This window comes from Pleuronectes platessa, chromosome 21 (genome assembly GCF_947347685.1).
Source record: "Pleuronectes platessa chromosome 21, fPlePla1.1, whole genome shotgun sequence".
Classification (NCBI taxonomy): Eukaryota; Metazoa; Chordata; class Actinopteri; order Pleuronectiformes; family Pleuronectidae; genus Pleuronectes; species Pleuronectes platessa.
Genome location: NC_070646.1, coordinates 16,998,491 through 17,017,894, shown reverse-complemented (window position 1 = coordinate 17,017,894; position 19,404 = coordinate 16,998,491). Strand labels below are relative to the sequence as shown.

Here is a 19,404-nt window from a genome sequence, read left to right as displayed (position 1 = left end):
ATAAAAGAATATGAAGCAGTTTGCAAATTCATTGCATATAATTGGGTTCCCACTGGAGCCCCGATTAAATATTGAATTATGTTCTTTCTGGTTTATTGATGTTACTTTCCAGCTCACACTGGGTAAAAATACTCAGATTTTCAGTACATTTGGGGTTTTGTGGACTGAAAAACACAGGACCCTGAGTAAAAGCACAAAGAAAGTTTTGACAGACCCAAAATAGATAAAAAAGTGTTATATTCAAGGAACTTTGTCCTGGAACTCAGTTAATGAAGAATGCAGTCTCACTCATTACGAAATCAATTCCCACTGGAGCCTCCCATGTCAGAAATGCAGAGATTCACGGCACTGCAGTGGCTTTTCGTGGAAATTATCTGCCAAATGGCAACATTAATGTGCACAACCTGGATACAGCCATGCTTCATATTTGAGGTTATCCTTTTGCGGCAGTGGAGTGAAGTTTACCAACAGGCCTGTGGTAGAGCTGTTGCAGCTTGAGACTCAACTGCATAAAAACAAGAGCCTGAAGGCACAAAAAGCCACATTGATAACGAGACAGATAGAGGGGTTGGGCGTTGGGCTGCCTGCCAAAACGGGGTCTAAACAGTCCCAGTGGTATGGAGAGAACAGGGCCCTTTCAGGAGTTCTAGTTACAACATGAGCCGACATTCCTCACATAGCACACCCACCATGCTATCCTACTCGCTCGTTGTCTCTCTGGCTATGTATCCACAAGCCTGTCAACTACCTTTTCTCTGCACTGCTTGCTGTTCCCTCCTTCCTGCTTCTGCACAAAACTAGTAGGGGGGCTCCTTCTGACATCAGAATCAATTAAATTAGCAGCATGCTGACTTTATGTGTGTGTGTGTGTGTGTGTGTGTGTGTGTGTTTGCATGTATGTGTGTGTGTTTGCTTGTGTGTGCTCCCTCCCCTCAGCCATTGGAGCCGGTGCAAACAGATGTGTTGTAAATCTCAAGCATTGTGTTTTCTTGCAGAGACAGGGGAATTATAGGCTCTGCTCGCTACTGAAAGCTGACGTCCCTGCAAACAAAAATGATTGCAGGCTAAGAGTTGTCTGTTTGGAAGCCCTCTATTGTCTTCTATGGTTACAACAAACAAAGCATCGAAACCTTGAGATGCTGTGTTTTTGATAGCCTTATCAGATGCCTATGCAGCGATTCGTACTACTGTTGTTGTGCTCCCGATGCACCTTCGCATTAACAGCTGAGGCGTCCCGGACAGAGAAAAGGGATCTTGAGTCTTTGATGTGTAGAGTGTAGTTAACGGCGCACAGAAATAAGTGGAATAAAGAGAGGAGGAGGAGAAGTCAGGGAGAGAGGGCGATCTATTCCTCTATTGAGGAGATTAGAGGGATGTTTTTTGGCGTCAGGTGCACAAACAAAGAAAACATGCAAAATACTGAAAACGTGAGTGTGCAAACAGCCCCGAACCTCTACAGAGGGAGAACAGCAAGCGATGGGAAAACCTGGGAAATGAACATAAAAAGGAAAAGACAACCAAAAAGAGAAAAGACGGCTTGCATTTGTTTCGTCTCGAACAAGACTCCAGCTGGCAAGAAGAAGCATGTGTTGCTTTGGTTTGCTCGGCTGCAAAGCTTATTTCAATATGTCTTTGATCGTGGTCCACAAAAGCGAAGAACTGAAGGGGAAAATGCATAAAAATTAAAAAATACATAGTGATCAGAGGAACAGAGTCGCATCAGAGTTGTGTGCTGCTTTTGACTACAGGGAACACGGTCTACAATACACAATCAAATATTATTAACATTCACCCCTGTCCCTTTGTTGGTTTGTTTGATTGTGAGCAGGATTACACGAAAAACTATTGAATAGAATTTAAAAAAATTTCGGTGGAAGGACAAGGGCAAGTAAAAACACATTCAATATGGCACTGATCTGAAGATTTTTTTTTTTGCTTCCTTTAACATTTTGAGACCTCCAAGGGAACAACACATGGATCACGATGATACAAATATGGGGACTAATATCTGTGAGTGTGTGCAATTTGGTGCACGCTAATCGAATTTACCTGAACTTTGGGGCGTTGGCGGAGATATGTGTTCTACTGAGTGCCATCCTAGTTTTTAGCTAATATATTACAAAAATGGATTAGTGCAACTCTAAAGATGTAATACTGGTGAGTCCAACTGTCTCAGTTAACAAGGGAGCAGAGCAACAGTAGGCTGAAGTAATGAGTGTATTTACATAAAAGTCTCCACTAATGCATCCTAAATATTGCTTCTGTGTTCTACTGATGATAAATCAAGTGCAGCAGAGTGCAGCTTGCAGACATTTGCTATTTCTTTAACTGGGTGAACATATCTGAAATGTTTGTCTCTCGGCTACTTGTCTTGCCGAGTTCCTTAGACATGCTGTTCTAAAAGTGGATCATTCACGTATCAGGACTGACTTCTGTACTTCAATGTCTCTCAGGAAAAGAGAGAAAAGCCTTTGCACATCTGTTAATAATAATAATAATGTAAAAATACAAGATATAACAGTAGTAAGTTGCAGACTTTGGTCTTTGAATATTTTTAAAATGTTCATTCTGTATCTGGAAAATATTCCTTGTAGTTTTACCACAGGGAATCCAAACCCACTTCCACCCACACAGGCTTCTCATTAACAAAAGCAGAAAAGGACATTGATTCAGATGCGGCTTGGGACGAGCCCCCGCACCACAAAGGGCAGGCGGTAGCCGGCATACAAACGGCAGAGCCACGGCGGCCTGGAGCGAGACCAAAATACAGGGGAGGGAGGAAAGGGGGTAATTTAAGGTCATCATCTGTCTCTGGCGATAACTGGTTTGTGGTCAGGTGAGGACCTCATCAAGGGAAACACTTATCCAGGGAACACATCCATCTAACTACACTGATTACTGAGAGGGTAAACACAGCGCCTTAAACCAAACCAACAAGGCAGAGTGGGGACAGAGCTTTCCTCCAGCTGTCCCACATAATTCCTAATAAGGCTCCAAAAACATAAGGAATGCACACAATTCTCCCTTCAGCCCCCTGTTGTTGTTTCTCATAACGTGGACGACAGTAACAAAGGTTAATGCTAAATACAAATCATACAAAATGAAGGAAAGAATGAGAAAAAACAACAAACAAGTTCCATAATCCAGGAAGGCGTCTGCAACCTTAAATTAACTTTCAAATCCCAGCTGAGAGTGTCTCCTGCTTGGCTTCAGCAGCGCCGGCGTCCTTGGCAGGAGGTGAGGTGGTGACCAAATCCCTGTAGGAGTGTGCACGGCGCAGGCATGTGTATGATCGTAAACGATGTGATCAGACGTGAAGTGACACCGAGTTGGAGCCATCAGCCACCTCTTTACCGCAGATCCAAAATAAAAGTCCAGATCTAGTGGATCTACATTCTAGATTCTTTGTCAGCACGTAAAGGACCTATATGACGGATTATGCTACACAATGTACGTCTGAACAGGAAAGAACTTGTCATTGCTAGCTTACTACTCAGATCACGATATGGTTTCTGTCATCATGGATTAAGTGTATCTATAGTGTGTACAATAGCTATAAGGCTATAAGGAATAAGGAGTTCAAGGGGACAGTTGGACCATGGTGGAGGTAAGCTCTCTACTGAGTGCTATTCTGATTTTGCAAAGCAAATGTTTAAACTGCCATAAAATACTAACTGAAGTTGAATTTTGGCGCTGTCTGTCAGAAATGTTCGGAAAGGCCTCTCATTGTCAAGTGTAATCATCTGTAATCCTGCTAGGACATAGACTGATATGTAATGCATGTTAACGCAGATAGGTGAATGGAGGCCCAGCACAGCTGCCTACAAAGGCAAAAATAAGCCCTAGAGCAAAACTCAGCTTCAGTCTTTAAATAAGTGAGTGAGTTGCAGCCAAATGAGGCTCCCTGACATGGTGCCACCTGCAACAGAGCACCTTTTGTTTTACCTTATACCAAGAGACTATGAGTTGTAATGCCAATAAAAACAAAAGTGGTTGGCTTGTATGCGTGTTTCTGTGTGTTTAAAACAATGTGTTGAAAGCGTATTGTGGGCTGTGTGCATGTGCAGTGTACCAGTGTTCTCCTTAAAACTACAGAGGAGATGAAGACGGTATAAACAGTGCACACCAAACGCCCAGGGGCACACAAATACACCAAATTCACAAAGTGACACACTTTAGCATCATCAATTCTTCATCAATTGCTTCATAGCTGCATCGTTTGCTATAAGAATAAACGTTGGAACTGGGTCTTGAGAAAAACCCTTAACATCAAAACAGACCCGGGATGTATCATCCAATAAATTTGCTCCATTGTTAAAAATGTAGAGAATAATCTCCTGTGGTGCCGCTGGCAACTAGGTCAGACACATTCAATATTCGCTGACAATGAGCCAGTGTGAAAATGAAACAGATGATCTGCAGTGATGTGTTGCGTTTGTTTATAAGCGTGTGTCTGTGCACGTGAAACATGTGCATACTTCCTTTTAACCAGTGTAAACACACCTGCCGGTTTCATATTACATAACATGTCTCAACCCTGCACCTTAGGGATCAAATCATCTGTTTACTCTGACTTATCCCAATCACTCCTTTATTTCCATGTGCTCTTTCTACTACACATAATGCGCTGGGTTGAACAGTTTACTACCTCAGTAAAATAGCCTTGGAGCCAACAAAAAAACTGTGATGTTAGTAACATCTAACATTCACTCTGGATTGTACAACATGATGCTATAAACTTGAAAGACAATATAGATTTGGCCAGCCATAATGACCACAATATTAGATTTTTATATAATTTCTGTATGTTGTGGAAAAGGATTTAACTCTTCTCACTAGCTCTTGCAAATATTACATGTTATTTGGCAATACAAGTGGGAAGCTGGTGAATGATCAGGTATATTATTTGTAACTCTAAGCCCAGGATGCTCTTTTTCTGCATGCCATCATCTTGTGACGTCAAAAGGCATATGGGACAATCCAATTCTGAACAAAGTACACACAGTGTGTACACATACATTTTGTTAAAGTAGTCAAGTTTAAGTGCAAACCCCCACCACCCTCCCAGGCACATCATGCACATGCATTGAGACAGTCTAGTCTTCAACCAACGGGGGCCCCTCTCAGCTCAGGGCCCTAGGTAATTGCCTGCTTTGCCTTCACTGTTGCAACAACCCTGATAGTGAAGTAAAATGGATTGAGGTGCATAGGAAACCATTTCAAATTAGAAAAAGCTACAAATTAGATTTCCTCAACACTGCCTGAATTGATATTTTTGGTCCAGGATTTACAATTGGGGTGCTTGGGGTATATTCATGTACTTTTGGTACAAATGGTGGTAGAGGTAAATGTGATACTTTGTTTTACACAAACAGTTTCCTAATTGTTTCCCATGTTAGAATCAAATTACACATAATATAACCAGGAAACCTCCTCTGAAATTAGAGCACAGCAGGGTTAAAACATGTGTTTACTATAATAGGATACTGCCTTACCAACAGGTGTTTATCCTCCAAAAGGCTCAATGAGAGTGTAACACATAATGTCCTCATTCAAACAAGCTCTCCACTCAAACATTTTATAAGACTGCTACAATCAATAATTATATTAATCCCACGTCAAACACACAAACAATAACACCATCCATTTTAGTCTAATGAGATATTCCATTCCCTTTTTCATTTCTCTGCGTTTAGCAGCAAGGTGACTGAGAGATGGCAGAAACCAATCCCTCTCCCATAACTGCAGCTCTTACCGAAGAGGACTGGGGTGCAATGAGAGGAAATAAGACACAGGTTCATGAAGAGTTCACCTGCATGGAAAACGTTTGTGTATTTGTCACCCAGCTTATGCAGTCTCATCGCTGTCTGCTCTTTGATGCTATGGAGTTGTTTCGTGTACAGTGTCTGCTCTCACCTTTTGGGGGTTTTAATATCATTCAAACAAAGACCAAACTTATCAAACTCACTGATGACTGTGGGCACCTCGCCATGGGATTTGTTTTGTTTTATATTGTTGAAAATGAAGTCGAGCTCGACTCAATCATCTGCTGTGTCATTACCCCTCCAGACAAAGTCTTGGGTTTCCAAATAGTTTAATTATTCCCATTTTAAAATAGTGGACAGAATCTAAATCTTGATGCCATATCTGATCATGCTGCTGAAGTAAAAAAAAACGATTGACTTAGCATGTGTTACTTTTCTCACTCAACCGCTGCAGCGAGTTAGTGAACTGTTATGTGATTATTGGACTTAGGCAAACACCAGCATGAGGTCACACACTCTAACGTGTGTGGAAAAGTCATTACAATTCTCAATTAGCCAAAGAGGCATGGATCAATACACTCTTGCCTACATACCATTATATGCTACTTGAAGGTTCGTTCAGCACAAAGGATACTCCCTGCTCATGGATTATTCTAGTTTTATCAAACACCAAGACCTACAGAGTGGTGTAGTAATTACTTGACTAACCTCATTCAACCATCTCAACACAACGCAAAACAAAGCTAACCCTAACATAGCGCTCGGAACTGAGTCTTGATATTTTTTGTTACCAACCAAAACCAGGACATTAAAACTATAATGTACGGTTGGTACTGATGGTCTAGTCACATTCATGGTCTTGTTACTTTGATCAGATCTTGAGATGTTGAGTTGAACCCAATCCTGGAACACAAACACCACACCCTCACATTGACACCATGAACAGCAGGCACACAGAGAGACTCACAGGACCACTATAAATATTTTACAGTCCATGGATCCACCAATGTGGTGTCCCTCTCAAATTTGTTCAGGCAGTCCCAACAGCCAGTCGGACAAATAAGAAATTCATTTGGCATTGATTATACCTGCCCAGTTATCAATATAACTGAATCTGCCTTTATCATAGCACTTATGTCAGGGTTTCTAGATGAGGTTGGTATTCACTCATAATTAATAGGTTCTTCCTTGGGACATGCACCACCCCTCTTCCAAATTCCGTGGAAATTGGTTTTGAATAGAGCTGTGAAAAATAACGCGTTAACGCGTTATGATTAAATTACAGGATTAATTCGTTTTTTTTTTTTTTTTTACGCATTTAATGCATGCGCAGAAGGACCTTCCAATTCCGCCGCCTCTGCACTAGTTGCCGCTCTAACGCCGGGTTCACACCGGACGCGGAAGCGACGCCGAAGCGTGGCGTAAAGGCAGAATAGTCCCGCGACTGCAACCGCGGAAGGCAACGCAGCTGCATCGACGGACTCATTTTGGTTTATACTTCTCTAACGTGCTCTCTTTTTATCTTTATGACTGCTTGTGTGGCTGTAGTGGATGGGCAGAGGGGGACATTAAATAATGTGGTTGGTAAAAGTGGTAAAATTAAAACTCCAAGACAACAGAACGTGAATACAAAGTATGGGATGCATATTTGATCATTTATATCATATAAAATATGTCATCTATATCGTTTAAAATCATTTTTCAGTGTGTTTCCTGTCGCGATACGCTCGCGTCAAGCGGAAAAAATAGACTCGACGCCGAAACGATCGCTTCACGGCGCTAGGCAGCCGCGGCACAACGCTACGCTTCAGCCTCCGGTGTGTTCAGCGCTGCGGTTTAACATGGGAGTGGATGGGAGCCAGAGGATTGGCGCTGCGCTTACGCCTCGCTTCGGCGTCGCTTCCGCGTCCGGTGTGAACCCGGCGTAACCACCGCAACGCGAAGCATGTGTTGGTCGGCGAGGGGCGTTCAAGTGGAATGCGCCAAACCAGACTCACTCGCAGGACACATTGTGCAAAAGAAGCGGTCAGCTTTACTGTCAGAGAATTTGAACAAGTTAGTTTGCCTCACCAACTGGCTAAAGACCGAGTAGCTAAGAGGGCCTTTAGAGGCATTAGATTGTATCATGGTGTGGTTAATGGTTGTGTGACAAAAAATATAAAAAATGTCAACCATCCTATGGCTAAGAAGCTCAAATAATTTCTGTTTGATTTAAAAAAAAAAAAAGTTTTATTCAACCACACAATGGCTAAGGAGCCCGAATATTGTTTAGGATGAAGATTATATTAATGTTCCATATGGAAAAGCAATGATAACTGCTGAAGAACTGTTGAGTTGCAGCACAAAAGAAAAGTTAAATGTCATAAATCTTGTTTTCACAAAAATATTCCGAGAAAATCGGTAATGTGATTAATCATGATTAATCCATAGAAACCTGTGATTAATTTGATTAAAAATTTTAATCATTTCACAGCTCTAGTTTTGAATAATCGTGCTAACTAACGCTAATGAAAACAATAACCTCTCTGGTGAAAGCATTTCCCACAGAATTAATTAAATCTAAGTTTACCGTCACGCCCAACAGATTCTGAGAGATAGGTACACAGACTACCGAGTAAAAGAGAGTTTCTCATGAGAGAGAAAGACTGCAACTGCATTGCAGACCACAAGTGCAGCTGAAACTCTGAGGTCTGACTGTCTGCCTTTACAGAAAATACGTTATGGAGCATAGCACAGGCATGCTATAGCTCAAAGTAGCGCGGCACACACCAAGTTAGAGATGTACTAAGTTAATATGAAAATTCTGTTCATATTGAAACTGGCCAGACAAATTAGAATATGGCTAACCATCAGTATCACCATGTAAAGGAAACAAATTAAGTTAAAAACAAAGAAAAAGAGAGATTTTGATATCAACTGATATTAAACCACTGGATTGAAAAAAAAAATCAACTTTTGCGAATTTGACCATTAGAGATGCTTTCAATGGATGTGTTACATCTTAAAAACCTTCATACAACCTGTTTCGGTCTGCAGAGAAGCCAAATAAGCAGACACTAATTGAAGAAAGGTTGCAATGAAAATCTGAAAAAACATCAGTGAAGCCTTCTCTGATTCACCTTGTTCGCTCCATATTTGCCTAACATAGACACACTGATCTGTTCACAGAGTATCATCCAAGACTCTATGAATAGTGTCTTATTATGAGGCACAGTCACTTATCAAACAACTACAAAGCCAGGGGATATGAAGAGCCACCACGGTTGATTGTTGTTGATGGTGATTTCTATTCGCATCCAATTCAGCCTCACAGATGGGAAGAACAGGTGAATGAAATGAAGGGATAAATGAAAGAAAATATAAAAGACTGGGATAATGTAGAAGATTAAAGTCAACACCAACCTCTCCTGCTGTTTCTCATTAGTGCTAAGAGATACTGATGCAACCCAGTTCCAGATCAGTAGACACACTCCTCACACAAATATGCAACACAAGAACACAAACAAAACTTCCTTGTCAGATAATTACATTATCAATGTCTGTACATGCATAAAACCACTTCCACGAGTACTCAAAGTACTCCGCCTACAGATATCTTTATTTTTGTTATTGTTGTATCCATCTTATCACAGAGCCAAATCCAAACACATGAATAAAGTTCGGGAGCATGTAGAGGCAGGGCAGAACTCAGTGACACCGTGCCTCACAGGCTGAAGGCTACATTCATTCACCTGCCTGACTGACAGCTTGTTTTTCAGTAAAAGAGGCAAAGAATGATGCTAAAGGAAGATCAGCGCCATACTAAACTATGTGCACCCCGGAGAAAGTAATAAAATACTGGTCGGGCTAGATCAAATGACACTGTGGATTGACTCTACACATACACACAGCTTAATTACTTCAGTAATTTCCTCGACAATCCGAGACAGGCTACCCCATCTGTCAGGAGGAAAGGGGTCAGGATTAATGTGTACTTTCGTGTGTGTGTGTGTCTGTGTGTGTGTATCTGATACCATGCAAGAGTAGTTCACACTGCTTGGCTGCTAACCAACTGTCTGGCTTTAAAGTAGAAGACTGATTAGCCCATTTAGCAGGTTTTCCTTATTGGGTTTACACATAAATTACAATACTGCTACAGAATTGTAAAAACTAAAGAAAAGAAAAACAATCTATGGATCTGTTTGGACATGTGCATTATTTATAAGTGCCTAGAGAATGCACGTACTGATATTGCAAACATATGCATAAGTACACATCTCCTTAAGTACCTTACCGACTTCTAATCTGACACTAGGCCAGATGGGTTATCCCTAATTCAAGGTAAAGGAATGAAGGCGGGAGGGAGGCCAAGATAAAGGATGGGGGTAGGGGTGAGGGTGTTGCTGAGGAAAAGACGGATCTGCCAAAAGAATATCCTGCACTGAATGGGTTAGGATTAAAAGAAATCAGTTCAGCATTTACACTTATTAGCTTTTTTATTAGCTTCTTAATAAGATGAGTGTCCAATTCAAGCTCCTCTTCTGTTTCTGACCTATAGTGAGGAATAGTGCCCAGTGCATTGTTGTGCCAAATTTGAAGATATTCCCTTAAGGTGCTCCTGAGATGCTGCATTCATGAACACGGGTTTGACATATAGCCTAGAAACACAATGCCAATGGCAACATCTTTCATCAGTGCAACATTAACATTTAACTCATCTCCATAAGCAGATTGTTGATGTGAAAATCTAGAATCTGTAGCGAGAGTCAAGAATTTGGGGCTGAAGGCATTTCCTTTCTAGTTTAACCAATCACATTTGAGTAGGCATTGGTTGCCTGCAGGTAAACAGTCCTTCTAGAAAGCAGAAGTGGTGGAACACACTGACTGAGATGCAAAATCTTTTGTCTATTTATCTGCCTTCGTGCAGATAGCTGTTAACAGAGATTAGCCAACAGGAATCATTCTTTGTGTTTTGTGTAGAGAAACATTTGACTCATGTGGGCTTATCGGACTTTAAACAGTGTACACCAAACGGAAGACAGAGTCTCAGTCTGGATATCCACAGTCTGCACCAGAAGCCCCAAAATATTGCCCGTTGCACCGTCAGTCTAATTCATTGTTTGACTGACAAATAACTTTATGTATATGCTTAACCACTGACCATAAATCTAATACCTGATAAATTAATTTGTTGATTAACACCAACAGTTGGCAATGCCTGTGTCAATTAATTCATCTTTAAAGTTTTAAACTGTTGGGTATTCCCCCCCCCACACCCACCCACCCCCGTTTTTTCACAAGCAGTCATCAGGGCCTCTGGTGATTATAAAAAAGAGGGAATGTTATTAGGATATGTTAATAAAAATGAGCTGTATGAATCAGCTTAAGTTGCCATCCTGACTTTATGGCTTACTGTGTGTCAGCTGTATGTCTGGTAAAAATGTGCCAGAGATTTGGGAAGTTCTGAGTCATCAATATACTATGTATGGCTTATATGGCCAACACAATAGATGTTCAAATATGATCTTTTGCCTTTGTGTCATGGCTCTTTGTCCATCTGCCCATTGAGAATCCCCAAAAGGCCTCGTGTTTAGCGTGACAGAAGAGAGGGTTGGGCCGTGGGTCAAGATGAAAGAGAGCATGTGTTGCAACAAAAGACATTGTAATCACAGAGGCCTTTGAAGAGCCTCTAGTCTCTAATGGACCCCATTGAGGGAGGGTCCAACAACACCCTCTTCAGGCAGCGCCAAGTCAAGAGGGTGTGAGAGGGCAACACTTTGGGCAAGATGACTTTATGAGTCAAGCTGTCACTCTAAATGCAACAGAATATAAATAGCTAACAGAAGCCTTAGCCTGCTTTGTAACACACATACATTGCACTCTCCCACCTGGACCACAGGGATGATATGCATATGATACGATATTTTATCTTAATACTTTAGTTTTAATTTATTTTTATATATTTTTTTAAGTTCATTGCCAGTGACTGCTGAATGTAATTGTTGTGCATATGACAATAAAGAATTGAATCTTGAATCTTGACACCACTGTATCTCCTGTATACACACCGCCACCCACCTGACTTGACAGCTTGCAACAGCTAGGCAAAAACAGGGAGACTGTTTAAGGCGACTTAAATTGACTGAGCACCCAGCCTGATGTCAGCAGATGGCTGATTGGAGAAGAAACCTCCCATCTCAGCTCCCCGTCCATCAGCTACAGTAGCGCTGCTAATCCCTCCAAGTCTCCTCTGCCACCTTCCAGCCTGCTCAACAATTGGGTTCCTGCACCTAAGAGAGCTCCTGCTGTGTCAACACAAAATATTGTGTTTAGGGCTGATGCTGGTTTTATTATGATATCCTCTTTAGCAAAGGTCAATATTTGCAATATAAAATTCCAAGTCTCTTTACTTAAGGCAAAATGAGATAGGAGCTACGTCTGTTTGCATTTTCATCTCATTTGTAGAATTGTTCAGATTAAGAACAGGAAAAGTTATTGATAAGGACATATTTCTAGTAGCTCAGGAAAGGCTGCACTCAAGCACAAGGGGTGCTTTGAGCTTAAAGAGAATGTCAACAAGTTTAGTCTTTTTTCCCTCGTTCAGCTTTAGTATGCTAACACTGACAGGAACGTTATCAAGCCCCCTTTCCAATGGTCAAAAAACTCATGAACACCCACTAATATCTGGCTTTTGTCTGTTATGGCAATGGATCAAATCAGCATTCACTCCCGAACAAATGACTCAACCCAGACAAACGTTTTTATCGGGTTTGGCTTCCTCCTCTTCCTCCTCCTCCTTCTTCTTATTCTTCTCCCTATCAGCAATACATGTTTGTCTACTTAATTGTTTTTTGCTTCTGGGGAACAATGTGCAACAGCATTTTCTTGGTATTGTGCAAAATGAAATGATGCAATGCTGGCAGGGAGTTGAAAGAGCTTTTCAGATTCTGGTTCGTTTGTGACGTGGAACATGACTCAATCGCAGTGTGCCCACGTTTAAAAAGAACTTGCATGAACTCGCTAAATTTTTTGTAAAAAAGGTAGTTGTTACATCCATCAGGGTGAGATCAGAGAAACATGTGTTTTTCTGTGTTTGTCTGTTTGTGAGTAGGAGTATGTAAAAAGTACCAAACTTGTTGGGGCATGGAGACTGGGAAGAACCAATTTACCTTTGGCACAGTTTGTATTCATGTATTCTGTTAAAAAGTTAATAAAAGAATAAACCAACTCGATATTTCAGTCTTCTGAGACTACAGCCTTTTGTAGCATCATACTAGGATGAAGCTTTAAATCAGCAATCTCAACCATTTCCCAGATAAGGAAGGGACAGGAAGCAATCTATCGCAACATACCAAACTAGGCAAATATTGAATATTGGTAATTTTCCTCAACTTTGAATAATTACTCACAAATAGTACTGGACTATCTCCAAGGATCTCTTACACTATCGAAGTGTGAGTTTTCTATTATGTAACCCAAAGGTTATTTCATGCTCCCTTTCTCTTTTTCTCTTAAGTCCTATGCATCCAGTCAGACCAGATGACCAGATGCCCCTCTTCACCAACACTGTTTTTGTCTGTCCTCCACATGCTCACTCCCTCCCTGACCCCCAAGGCCCCCCGCCACTCCCTACAACTTCAGGGTGCAGTCCCAGGGCAGGTGCCTCCCTCCTCCATCTGCACCCAGCCCCGGCCCAGGGCTTAGCCTGGGGCCTTGGGAATGTCCAGCATGTCGGCCTGACACCAGTACAACAGCTTAAAAAGCACCTGACCTCTACAGAGGATTTTCAGTTATGAATACGTTTTGTTTGTAATCACAATGTCACTTAAACTCTCTTACTGGTCACATAAGGCTTTGAGTGTAATCATACGCAATCACAATCTTTGTGTTCGACAATACAAGAAAATACCAATAAAAGACACTATAGGCTGTAATGCTGTATTTGTGTTTTGCCATGTTTTTCCTAACAATACAAACATGCTGGAAAAAATAACATGCTAAATATTTAATTTCAGCAGGCGGCCCGAAATGTTACATTTGTCCTTGGGTGCATGGCACAGGGATCATATAAATGAAGTATTTTTCTTTAACGTATCATTATGAAGGAAATGTTGATTGCATAATGGGACCACTAGAGAATTATGATGTTGTGTTTAGATTCCTACGCAATTCTGTCTGCCACTGGGTATGTTATTATGCAGAAAAACTTGGACTTGATTTATGGCACATACGACGTGAATCGGCCATCTTGCAACCAAAACAGCAAGAAGGAAGAACTTTTGATCTCTCTGATTGCTATTGTGGCTTCACCGTATGCGGTGGAAATGGCAGAGGGTGGAACTATGGAAAATAGTCTATGGATTTCTGTGCTTATGTGTCTGCTGCTGACAATAAAGTTTCTTTCAGGTTATATATTTGAGGACAACATCTGCTTCAACTGGCACATTTATCAATTCGTCTTCCATGAACTTGAACTTGAACTTGAATTTCAGCTGAATCTACATTAAAACTCCCTCCAGCAGTTTCATTTAAACTAGTTCTGAAATGGACACTTCACCTTCATTCACGTGCTTTCACTTAATCTGAGGCTACATCCATGTGCCTACATTTTAGTTTAAAAACAGGATTTTCGGACTACAACAATCTCCGTCTACACAAGCGTTTGGCACTGAATCAGTTTTTACCCCCGTCCATACTAACACATCTGAAAACGCATATGACATGACCCTATTCGTATGATGGTTTACACAAGAAGCATTTGGTTGTTAATTGCAGAAGAGGTATACTACCAACCGAAAAGACACAATCAGCAAGCAGTTTCTGCCCTTCCAGAATAAAACGCAGCCAAGGAGCTTTCAAACTGAAAAAGGGACCTATAACTTCTGGCTCTATAACGGTAGGTGCATCCATAGCAAAGTCGATGCGTTTTCAAACTGAAATGTGGAAGTGTGGATATTAGTTACCAACACATACACATCAATAAAAAAAATTCCCTGTTTCAATTAATTTAATTATTGATTAAAGTATGTATGTATCTTTTTCAATATGGGTTTATACATTTTAATGGAAAAGTCATTTTGAATCCTCCACAATACCCATTTTTGAGCCGCCCAGTTCAACCACAATGTGCTGCTATTCCGAAAGATATGAGGTGCCTTGCTCAGGGGCACCTTGATGGTGGTTAATAAAACAGAAGAGAACGTTACTCATTTACTTTTCCAAGCCAGTTTGGCAGCGATTCATTGTTCCCAAACCAAAGTACACACACACAGCAGTAGAAAAACAGACAATATCACTTTCAATATTCTCTGCCAAGCAGCTCTCACTCTGTGTAGTATGTAACAGGCTTTTTCCTGACAGCCACAGCTTTGTTCTCAGGGCTTGTCATTTAGCATCCAGCCATGCTGATGAAAGCCCAGAACAGATAACGCCACAAAGAGAGGTTTCAACTTCACAGCCTGCTTGGCCTTGACTTTCCCTGGGCTTGGATAAGGGAGCATCCTGTCATTTGGGACAACGCTACTGTAAAGAGAGCTCGCCTGTCGCCTGACTTGGAATCTACGTAGATAAGGAACTCTGAAAGAAGAAGAAAGCCCCCTAAAACCCACACAGCAAGACATGCGAGCTGCAGGGGTCTGCATTTAGGAGATAAGTCTGTGTTGTGCCACAGTTTGAATCCACTTAGTTTCAAATTGTCCCTGACCTGTCTGCTGCGGGGGGCTGTGTTATGTGGTCGACAGCTGAACCCGTTCCTGTGGTTATCGCAAAGAAACTGCACTTGGTTTAGAAGCAACGGCATAGCCACTGGCAATAGCTCTGGCTCTGCTATCATTGTTCTGTTTCACAGTGGAAAGAATCACACTCCCAGGCCGGGAGCACAGAACAAAAACAACATTGCATAGAAATAATAGAAAACCAACAATCCCCCTGCCTCTGTGGGCTCCATACTTACTGGTTTTGTTGCACTTGACTTTGGAGAGAAGCTTGTGAGCCAGCAGGAGATCCCCGCTCTTCACTGCCACCAGCAGATCCTGTTCTTTTCCCATGATTACAGACTCAACCGCAGACGCACTAACTGCTCACAGTCGGCAGCCTGGGTCACTTTGGTTTGACTTTTGAATGCTCTTTCAGGCGGACGGGTTCATCAAACGTTTGTCAGGAAGTTCACAGACAGTTGCTGAAACCCAGCCATGAGGTGGAGTTGTGAATACTGAGCCTCAGCAGCAGCTAGAGAGAGGGAGCATGAGGCAAACTGGCCCAGGAGGTCTTCTGCCTCACGTTGTTGGAGTGTGGATCCATTCTCTGGGATGATCGTGGTCTTGGAGTTATAGTAGAACTGCTGGAGGGTCAGTTGCCTGCAGGGCTGAGAGTATGTTCACAGTGTGCCTCCTTCAACCTGGAGGCAGCAGCCAGACCTGCCGTTACACTACAAAAGAGACACAGAAAAATCAATTTGAGTCTCTGTGTGATCACAGAAAAATATTTGTTTTAACTATGAACCCAGGGTTTTTTGTCACCATATGATTATGTAAGACTGGGTATCAAACCTCAATACTTCTTCAGTACTGACCAAAATACTTCCTGCAGCAGAGACTCAAAATCTCAAAAAGAATCAGGTTGTTTTTATAACTTAATCTTTGATCACATATGTTCTATTTAAATCATAAGAATACTAATTTCAGAGCATTTGAATCAGGCACAGGTTGTGTATGGCTGTTTGTTTTTATAATTTATTATCTATATCCCACAAAATAAAGCATCATTTGATTGGCTATTGCCTGCAATTAAAGCAAAGCAACGGAGTCACAGTACATTTCGGCAATGCATGATGTCACTGCATTCAAAGTGAAGGAGCCGAGTTCTCATTGAAGCCTCTAACACACGTGTGAGTGCTGCGTTAACTCCTAACATTAATATTGGCTCGGCCTCAGTAGGCCATGACAGTGTGGTAGTGAGACAGCAGGCTCAAATCCAAGAGCCTGAAACTGAAGCAGCTACACCGAGTCCAGATATACTCCATTCTATTATTCACCCTTTGCCTCTCCTTGTGTGACACATCAAAATGACTGCTAAAGAAAAAGGCTCATAGATCATGAGCTATCGACCAATGATAACATTCTTAAGATACATCAGTGTCGATATATGCAACTGAACAACAAAGTTAAGAAAAGTTCCATCCATCAATCCGTTAACCACACAGCTTATCCATTTTAGGATGGTGGGGGGGCTGGAGCCAGTCCCAGCTGACTTTGAGTTAGTTACAAGACGTTGTAGCACAAAATTGTCGAGTCGTACAAAGTGTCTCATAATAATACATGTGTTTTGAGAGAAAACTGACTTTTTACAATGTAAAATATGTCCTGCTCTCTGGTGCTTTAAATTCATTAAAATCTATATCATACCTGCCTAACTTCAGTATCAGTTGGGCAAAGGTATTGATTTATCTATTTTTTTATTTGTTTTTTAAAATCAATGAATAAGTTGTCAAACCACTGGAAGCTTAAACTACACATGAGGCCTCAGTGAAGGAATGGTTTTTTCTCCCTTTTGTTTTACTCAAACCTACGTCCATTTTTCAGTTTTCATCTTCCCCTGCTGCCTGAAAACATCAATGTTGATGGCTTCAGCCGTTTTTCAGACATGAACTCCTGAAAAAAATCAAGACAATTTGGTCCGGACATTGTCCAGATTTGTCCACCATAGTTTTCATACATGAGGAAAGCAACAGAAGATTTTCTGACTCATATATCTTCACAACAACAGAAAAATCTCTAGAGCATTGAGACGAGAAGGGACGTCTGAGTAGAGCATTCAGGGGACAGGACATGATGTATTAATTCCGCTGTGGAGATCACATTTTTGTTCACAGCACATCGACACTGGCGTCGGCCCAAATCCTAGTTGACATCTTTGTCAGTGTCTTCCATATGAATGCCACATCTTTTTCATCTCTTTATTTTTTTTTTTTATTATTATTCAGTTTCACATATCCTGCATGTTAGAAACATCAATAACAGGCCTAATTGCTCAAGATGAATCCTCCGGACATTATTCTACTCATGGGTTTTACTTGGAGGCCCGAAGGACAAACTCTGGAAAATGTCTGCAGCTACTGACTCGGACAACCAGTCTAACATACAGACCCTTTTTTCAGGGAGCTTATCCGCAGTTTAGTGCATGAAAGCATCTTTAATAAGCAGCTAAGGACTCTTCATTGAGATCCAGATTCTGTAGCTGACATATAGATTTTGCCCCGACTTGTGCACCTCCATCTGCAATGGCTCTATGAACCAACTCGACCCCCCCCCCCCCCCCCCCCCCCCCCCCCCCCCCAAGAGTGCATGGGAGCCACTGGCTTTGTTTTTAACATGTTAGTAAATAGTGGTGTTCCAGCACATGATGTGCCAGGCTCAAATTTCCCTTTGTCTGACCAAAAGTACAAAACAAGATATTCAAGATATTCAATTTACAATGACTTAAGTGAAAAGTAGCAGATCGTGCCATTTAAAAAGCTGAAACCAGAGAATGCTTTCTTTGTTGTCACTCTTTACTTGACAAATGACAAACAGTTATTTTTTCCACCAATCAGTGCAGCCCATTCAGCAGCATGAGTGTCAAGCTGAAGTGTTGACCTGATTGTGATCATCAAAAGAGTTTTTTGATGGATGATTGATGTCAGGTTCAGGCCTTCGACTTAAATTCAACCCCAACTATTGTTTGTTTTCTCAGATCCAGGAAGCCCAGTCCCTCAGGAGTGTGCAGCTAATCTCTTACTCTTCCCGGCAGGAGTAAAGACTCTGTCCATTGATAACACTCCTCCTGAAATATAAGGAAGCGTCTTTTACCAGTCAAGCTGTGTCTGGCACTCTGCCAACTTATGTCTTTGGAAAAGATCTGTTTTTTTGTTCTCTCCAAAGAAGGAAAAGCGAGGCACAGATGACTTCTGCTTCAGAAGCAATTCAGCTGAAATCGCAGTCGCATGGGACGACGGATGGAGAAACAACACTGACGATAAGCAAAATAACCAGAAGACATTTTCTCATGCAGGGGAAAAACAGTCCCTCTGGGTTTTGTCTGATTCTAGCAGTGAGACAACATCACTCGGGCTGTGTCACTGAGACACACAGCCTCCAATCGCAACAGGAGATCAGGAGCACTGTCTGTCCTGTTCCTAGCAGTCCTTAATTTCAACTGGATTTGTTTTGCAATCCTCAAAAGCATTACTATTCCCTTTGTCATCCCAACAGACACGACACACCCACTCAGGTGAACACCCTTCTTCAACCCGTGCTCCACTTTGCAAGTCAAAAAAACACGAGGAGGCTGTTTTCCACTTCCAGGCCGGTTGAGGCTGTTAAGACAGACAGTTCAGTTCGGTTCAGTTATTCCTCAGGTCTAACTGGGGTCATCGTGCAGCCGTGTGGCCCAGCAGCAGATTCCAAACGCGTGTCTTTGCACTGACATATGATCTAAAACTAGCCAGGCACCTTGCCAGCCAGTAAACAACTGCATAGTTGTGCAGCCCCTCACCAACACCAGACAGAACATAAACAAGGGGTTCAAAAAAGGGAGGGTTTTGTCGGGTTTTATCTTAAAAAGCACAATCAGGAGGTATTTAAAGAGAGAAGTGGGAGCAACTCAATTCACTGCCACTGTTTGT

At 41.7% G+C, this 19,404-nt stretch overlaps 1 protein-coding gene across 4 annotated transcripts in view; it reads right to left on the bottom strand.

The window, feature by feature from the left end:
• Positions 1 to 19,404, bottom strand: part of LOC128426693 (caskin-2) — a 52,286-nt gene that overhangs the window by 31,992 nt on the left and 890 nt on the right. Inside the window, exons 2-4 of one of the 4 annotated variants that reach the window (XM_053413717.1) lie at positions 15,697 to 16,170; positions 11,823 to 12,049; positions 9,168 to 9,234 (exon numbers count right to left, since the gene is read on the bottom strand). In XM_053413717.1, the coding sequence (XP_053269692.1) occupies positions 9,168 to 9,186 (19 nt within the window). In that variant the 5' untranslated portion in view covers positions 9,187 to 9,234; positions 11,823 to 12,049; positions 15,697 to 16,170. Of the gene's footprint in view, positions 1 to 9,167; positions 9,238 to 11,822; positions 12,050 to 15,696; positions 16,171 to 19,404 lie in introns of all 4 variants that reach the window. The other 3 variants (XM_053413719.1, XM_053413718.1, XM_053413716.1) reach the window with 3 other exon arrangements.